This window comes from Bison bison, unplaced genomic scaffold (genome assembly GCF_000754665.1).
Source record: "Bison bison bison isolate TAMUID 2011002044 unplaced genomic scaffold, Bison_UMD1.0 scf7180017864492, whole genome shotgun sequence".
Lineage (NCBI taxonomy): Eukaryota > Metazoa > Chordata > Mammalia > Artiodactyla > Bovidae > Bison > Bison bison.
This window is the reverse complement of record NW_011495051.1, coordinates 3,256,782-3,264,132: the sequence shown is the minus strand read 5'-3', so window position 1 is coordinate 3,264,132 and position 7,351 is coordinate 3,256,782. Positions and strand designations below refer to the sequence as shown.

Genomic DNA, 7,351 nt, shown 5'->3' with positions numbered 1-7,351 from the left:
CGCTGCAAGCTGGGAAATGTAGTCTGTCTTGCGCTGGGGTCGCGGAAAGCCGAGACCCTCAGAGGCTGGGTCGTCGTAGGTGATATTGCTAATGATGCCTGAGCTGGAGAGAGCTCAGAACTGGGAGGCAGGATGCCTGGGTTCAACTGCCCTGTGACCTTGAGCCTGTCCCTGGTTCTTCTGTGCCTCAGTCTCCCAACTCTTTCACCCCTGCAACTTCTCAGCTACCACTCAAAATGGAATTTCATTGCCACAGCTCCGGCCCTCCAGCCTGGCCCGTAGACCTGGCTCCACGACTACTCAAACCTCGCATTTACTGAAAAGCCAAAGTCTTTTGCCTAAGCGGATGATCAGCTTCCAATGCTGCCTTTCTCTCCCAACATCACAGCTGAACACCTGTGCATCCCACAGAGCCCCAGGCTCTCACATCTCCTCCAGAAGCTTCTCTGCCTGCCCAGAATCCATACGGCTAGGAGGAGGCTGGTAAGCTCTGTGTATGACATGTGGGCAGAACACCGCCACAGGGGCCTGTCTGTGAGTGATGGGAACAATTCTGCCAAGAACACTGACCTTCTTCTTTCTGGTTAAAAAAAAAAAAAAAAAAGAGGTCACGCTGTGGTTGGGAGTGAGACATTGAGGTCTAGGAGTCTGTCTCCTCCTCCGGGGGTGGGTACAGCTAGCCAAGGGGTAATAGGTGCAAGGCTGAGAGAAAGTCTGGAGACTATGAAGCGCCCCGCCTCCTGCAAACTTCTTCCAGCTGTAGGGGCAGGTAACCCGCCTTACCTGCCTCAGGACTCAAAACCGTTAGCAGAAATCCATTCCCCTGAACCCCAAAAGAAAACATCTTAGGGGCAAAATAATGGATGCTGAGAAGCTGCCACTAGGTCCCCTGCTCAGGTCTGTGCCATCTGCTCCCCTCCCCATTCCTTCTCTCACCTGCCCTGCCACGTGTCCCCAGTCTAGGCATGTTTATGGAGTCTTTTTTTTTTAATATTTTTTTTTGATGTCGACCATTTTTAAAAACTATTGAATGTGTTAACAATATTGTTTCTTGTTTTGGACTTCTCTGGTGGTCCAGTGGTTGAGAATATGCCTGCCAATGCAAGGGACATGGATTCGATCCCTGGTCAGGGAAGATTCCACATGCTGCAGGGCAACTAAGTCCATGGGCTACAACTACTGAGCCCACGGTCTACAACTACTGAGCCCGTGCACCTAGAGCCTGTGCTCCCCAACAGGAGAAGCCCACATGCAGCAGTGAAGACCCAGTACAACCAACGATGAATCAACAAATACAATTTTTAAATGTACATTAAAAAAAATATTGTTTCTGTTTTATGTTTTGGTTTCTTGGCTTCCCGGCATGTGGGATCTTAGGTCCCCAAGCAGGGACTGAACCCGCACTGCCTGCATTGGAAGGCCAAGTCTTAACCTCTGGACGGCCAGGGAAGCCCCTCTGTAGTCTTTTAGGAAGATTTTCACTCACTTTATCTCCATCACATATACATATTGCCTTTCGCCTTGAAAAAAAAAAGAGGGAAACTGAGGCACCAGTGACAGGAAGTGGAGCCCCAGCAGTAGTGGCCACCGGACGTGTGCTGGCTGGCCTGGGTGTCACTTATGCCTCTGTGGCGGGGGCGGAGTGTCACCTATGCTTCTGTGGCAGGAAGTCTGTCACACGGGAGGGGAAAGGGGGTGGCGGGGCGCCAGCTGGGAGAGAGGAGCCTGAGGGGCCAGGAATGGGGTCCCCGGGCACAGTGATGGTCCTCCTGGTGCAGTTCTGGGGTGAGTATCTGAATCTCCCCGCCTTGGCCCCCATCCTGTTGTGACTCGTCACTCCAGCGGCCTGCCCCTCCGGTTCAGAGCCCCCTCGAAACCTTCGTCTCTCCGCTCTGCCAAATACACCCTGTCTCTCTCCCTGATACTCAGAACTTTACAAGAACTCTGTGTGTGTGTAGTTGCTCAGTAGAGTCCAACTCTTTGCAACCCATGAGCTGTAGCCCGCCAGGCTCCTCTGCCCATGGAATTCTCAAGGCAAGAATACTGGAATGGGTTGCCATTTCCTTCTCCAGGGGATCTTCCCCACCCAGGGATTGAACCCAGGTCTCCTGCATTGCAGGCAGATTCTTTGCCATCTGGGCTCCCAGGGAAGCCCGCAAGGGTTGAACCGTTCTAGCGAAAATCCACAGAGGGAGCCTTAGGATAAAATTCACACTGGGACCTGCCTATGAGCCTTGTATGACCTGGCCCTGCTGGCTGCTCTATTCTCTGTGCTCCTCTGCATTCCCTCTCTCTCCCCCATGGCCAGTCTGCTGACTCCTCTTTTTTTTTCTTTTTTTATCCCAACACATAGAGCTTGATCCTACCTCTGGACCTTTGCACCTTCTGTTCCCTCTGCCTGGAATACTCTTCCCTGCATCTCCTCTCTTTAGGGTCAGCTGTAACTCCACCCCAAATGCCAGGAACTTGACAGCAACTCACCCCTTCTGGAGGGGGTGGGCATCTAACAGGTACCCCAGACTTCCCATGGCCAAAAGCAAACTCTTTCTTTCCCCTCTAGCCCTGCTTCTTCTACTCGGTGTCCCCCATCTTTTTTTTTGGCTGTGTGGCATGTGAGATTAACTTAGTTCCCCAATCAGGGATCAAACGCACACCCCCTGTAGTGGAAGCTCGAGTCTTAAACCGTGGAAGGGCCACCAAGGAAGGCCCTCAGCATCCCCCATCTTGTCCTAAAGTCGCCACCATTCACAAAGTCCCTCAGCCTAAGAACCTTGGAAATCTGCCACTCTGTCTCTTTCCCTCCCTCCCAATTCAGTTCTTTTTTTTTTTAAAACTTGTTATCTTGTGTTAGAGTATAGCCGATGAACAGTGTTGCGACAGTTTCAGGGGAACAGTGACCAACTCAGGTCTTGTAGTTCTTCTGCGGGCAACTTTCAAAATCTGTTCAAACTCTGACCTCTTCTTTTCCAGGGTCTGAGTCCCATCACTGGTCTCCTGGACCCTGGTTTCTCCGCCATCCTGACCCCTCTCCCGCTTCTGCCCCATGAAGATCACAGTCCGTTCTCACCATGGCAATGACTGTGATTTTTTTTAAACTTTAACTGGACCACACTTCCTCCCTGCTCCCGTGGTTTCTCATCACGCTTAGATTGAAAAGTACACTGCCCCCCTTTCCCCACCCCCACCCACCTCCCTACCTCTGTCATACCCCACCCACACAGGCCGCAGGTCTCTAAAAGCCATGCCCTGCTGACTTCTCTGATCCCACTTCCTCCCTCTCTCCCCCTCACATGCTCTGCTCCAACCCTGGGGGCCTCCTCCCTGTTCCTCCAACTCACCAGGCCTGGTCTAGCCTCAGGACCTTTGCATGACCCATTCCTTACGGACGACTGACTACTTCTTTCATTTTTTTAAGATTTATTTTATTTGTTTATGCCTGTGCTGGGTCTTCATTGCTGCACTCAGACTTTCTTTAGTTGTGGCAAGCAGGGGCTACTCTCTAGTTGCGGTGCTTGGGCTTCTCATTGCAGTGGTTTCTCTTGTTGCAGAGCATGGGCTTAGTTGTCTCACAGTATGTGGGATCTTCCCCAACCAGGGATCGAACCTGTGTCTCCTGCATTGGCAGGTGGATTCTTAACTGTACCACCAGGAAAGCCCCAAATACATCTTATTATTCACATCCCTGCTCAAATGTCACCTCCTCTGAGAGGCCCTCCCTGATCACCCTCTATAAGTACACCCTCTCATTTCATCCTTATCATCTCTTGCCACTCCCCATTCCTTTCTCCATCGATTCTCATTTCATGACTTCCTGTGTCTTTATCCCGAGACCGTTGGCTTCACAAGGGTAGGGGCTTTTGTCTGTCTCAGTCACCTGTGTGTCTGTGTCCACAGGGTCCAGATCAGGGTCTGGCACACTCCAGGCAATCTTTCTGTGGCTGAGAGCCAGACATGTCATAGAGTTCACCTTGAAATCTCACAAGTGCTGAGAAACTTATACCCATTTCACAGATGGGGCCATGGAGGTTCAGCAAGAAATGACCTTGCAAAGATCACACAGATAGTGAGCTTTCAGGCCCTCACTGCCTGATTCCTGTGGGCTGGCTAGGGAAGTAAGTCACGCACACACACATACACACTCACACACACACACACACACTTAAGAAGGTCTCACTCACTTCTTCTTTCCTCCAGTCCTACAAGGAGCCACAGGCCTGACTGTGCAGCAGGCACCGAAGTTGCTGCAGGTGAGACAGGACAGCCAGGTGACTTTGGCCTGCCAGGTGATGCACGCCCAGGCCTGGGAGTGGCTCCGTGTCGAGTGGATCAAGGATGCTGACATCTTTTGCCAGACACACATCATCAATGGCAGTCTGAGCAAGGATGTCTGTGGGCCTCAGGGATGGCTCTCCTGGCAGCCGCCTGGCAACCTCACCCTGCAGCTGAACCACGTGAGCCTCAATGACAGTGGACTCTATGTGTGTGGGGCAACCGTGGAGATCCCTGATTGGGAGGAGGCCCAGGGCAACGGGACGCAGCTCCTGGTGAAGAGAGGTATGAGAGCATGGGGGTAGGGGGCAGGGGTGTAAGCCAGGGAGGACTTGGAACTTCTAGAAATCTTAAGCTTCTAGAATCTCAAGCTCCTAGCAACTAAATTCTCTAAATCGGATTCCTAGAAACAGTCTGCAGATGCAAGAATTTTGCAGACCAGAGAGTTTCTGTTGTGACGACTCCACTCTGCTGTTATAGTGTGAAAGTCTCCATAGACATGCTTAAGGGAATGCGAGGGCCTTGGTGCCAATAAAATTTTATTTGAAAAAAAAAAAACAAAAAAAACAGAGGGCTGAATTTGACTTACAGGCTGTAGTTACTCAGCCCTGCTCCAGTATATCAGAATCATAAACACTCTTGAATATATATAATTCTGGATTCTAATTCAAAACAGTTTCATAAGCTGTGTTATTCAAGTATATCCTCCATACAGAGAAATGCCCATACTGAAAGTGGCCAGCTCATGGATATCTTAGTCTGTTAGATCACTGATAAGACACTACAGACTGGGTGGCTTATAAACCACATATTTATTTCTCAGAATTCTAGAGATTGGAAATCCAAGATCAAAGTGCCAGCAAGGTCTTACTCTGGTGAGAACCCTCTTCCTGGTTCATAGCCTGCACCTTCTAGCTGTGTCCTCATGTAGCAGCAGGGGGCTGGGGAGCTCTTTAGGTTCAGCAACCAGGGACTGAACTGCACCACCTGCCTTGGAAGGGCAGAGTCTTAACCATGGTACGGACCACTATAAGAGCACTGATCCCATTCATGAAGGCTCTACCCTCTTTACCTAACTACCCCCCAAAGGCCCTGACCTCTCATTACCTTCATATTAGAGGTTAGGATTCAACATATGAATTTTGGAGGGATGTATACAAATAATGGGCTTCACTGGTGGCTCAGTGGTAAAGAATCTGCCTGTGATGCAGGAGATCTCTGGCTTGGGGAGATCCCCCTGGAGAAGGAAATGGCAACCCACTCCAGTATTCTTGCCTGGGAAATCCATGGAGAGGGGAGACTGATGGGCTATAGTCCATGGGGTTGCAAAAGAATCAGACATGACTTATTGACTAAACAACAACAACACAAATCATAGCAAGGGGTTCTCACAACCTGCACACATCTGGGTACTCACCACCCTGCTCGACACACATATCTGCCTCCTTATAAATGCTATCCTTCCCCCCCCCACACTATTCTGATTTATAGCAGCAGTAATCTATTTTAACTGGCTTCCTGTTTTACTTAATGAAATCATAGAGTGCATTCTGTGTCCAACATCTTTCACTCGACACTGTCTGTGAGACTCCTCTGTGTTGGTGTGTGGAGCAATGGCTCATCCTTTTCCTTTTCTGTGGAGTGCCCTCCATCACCACTGATCAGTCCAGTTTCCTATCGATGGCTATTTTGGCAACTTCTAGGTTTTGGCTATTATAAATAAGACCTCTATGAACAATCTAGAACTTGTCTTTTTTAAAATATTTTTTTGGCTGCACTGTGGGGGCATATGGGATCTTAGTTCCCCGATCAGGGATCAAACCCACACCTCCTGCGTTGGAAACATGGAGTGTTAACCACTGGACCATCAGGGAAGTCCCTAGAACTTGTCTTTTGGTCAACATATGGACACAGTTGTATTGTACCGAAAACAATTCTAGAATCTCAAACCATAAAGCAGAATCTTGCAGTTCGAGAATTCTAGGGGCGTAAATTCTAAGCTCTGAGAATTGCAGCATATGTTATCCATAGGGACTATCACTCCTCAGAAAAAACATTGGTTCTTGGGAGCAAAGAAAATCTTACCCTTTTATGTTTAAAGCAGAGATATGCAGATAGCCCACAGATTTATAGCATATCTGTGGTATTAACATTTCATGAGGGAACAAATGAAGGTTCTTAGAAAGCCTTCTTAGGGGACTGATAATGAAAAAAGGTTGAGAAACACCGAAACAAAGGCATGGAAGATTATAGAATCTTAGAATTGTAGGGTCTGAAATACTTTAAATAGATAAACTCTTAGCCTTTTGCAATCAGAGTATGTAAGAGCAGAAAACTGTAGAATTCCAGGATCTAGACTTGAAAGCCATTGACTGTCGGGACTTCCCTGTGGTGGTCCAGTGGTCAGGACTCCATGCTTCCACTGCAGGGGGCACAGCTTCAATTCCACAGGGCCAAAAATAAAACACATACACAAAACAAACAGACAAAAAAGAAAACCATTGACTCTCAAGCCTGGAAGGAACTTTCCAGATTAGCTTAGCCAGCAGCCTCCTTTCACAGAGAATAAAGCTAAGGCCCAGCCAGGGCCAAGACACGTCCAGCCACCCACACAGGCCGGGATGCAGGCAGCTTTCTCCAGAGCCCGACTCACACATTTCCCCACCTCTGCCTGACACCCACGTAAGGGCCAAACCCTGCATAGTTTGCAAGTTGACCTGTTGCTGTCTTGCTCTCTTTGCTGTTCCTCAGGGCCTTGGGCACCTGCCTGGCTCCTATCAGGCAAAATGAAGCACCACCCAGACTTCTAGCTCCAAGAGATGCCCATTTCTCTCCAGCTGGCAGGATCCGCCCACTGCCTGCCTCCAGGGCTGTGTGTTATGGCCGCACCCCCAGCCCCCCGCCCTCCCCCGCCAACCCTTGGCTCCTTGAGACAAGGGGGCCAATTACCAATTAGCAGAGGCGGGGGTGGCAGAGGCAACGGGCTGAGAGTTGTTGGCAGCTGTGAGGGAGCGAGGCTGGGTCGCACGGATTCAGCTCTGCACAGCTGGCTTCCCCATCGGAAGGGCACCCGCCCCCCCCA

At 49.9% G+C, this 7,351-nt stretch overlaps 1 protein-coding gene across 1 annotated transcript in view; it reads left to right on the top strand.

Annotated features, from left to right (window-relative positions):
• Positions 1 to 1,703: 1,703 nt before the first annotated feature.
• The window catches only part of TMIGD2 (transmembrane and immunoglobulin domain containing 2), a 7,546-nt gene continuing 1,898 nt past the window's right edge, over positions 1,704 to 7,351 (top strand). Inside the window, exons 1-2 of the mRNA XM_010828142.1 lie at positions 1,704 to 1,785; positions 4,195 to 4,554. Of these exons, the coding sequence (XP_010826444.1) occupies positions 1,740 to 1,785; positions 4,195 to 4,554 (406 nt within the window). The 5' untranslated portion in view covers positions 1,704 to 1,739. The remainder of the gene's footprint in view (positions 1,786 to 4,194; positions 4,555 to 7,351) is intronic.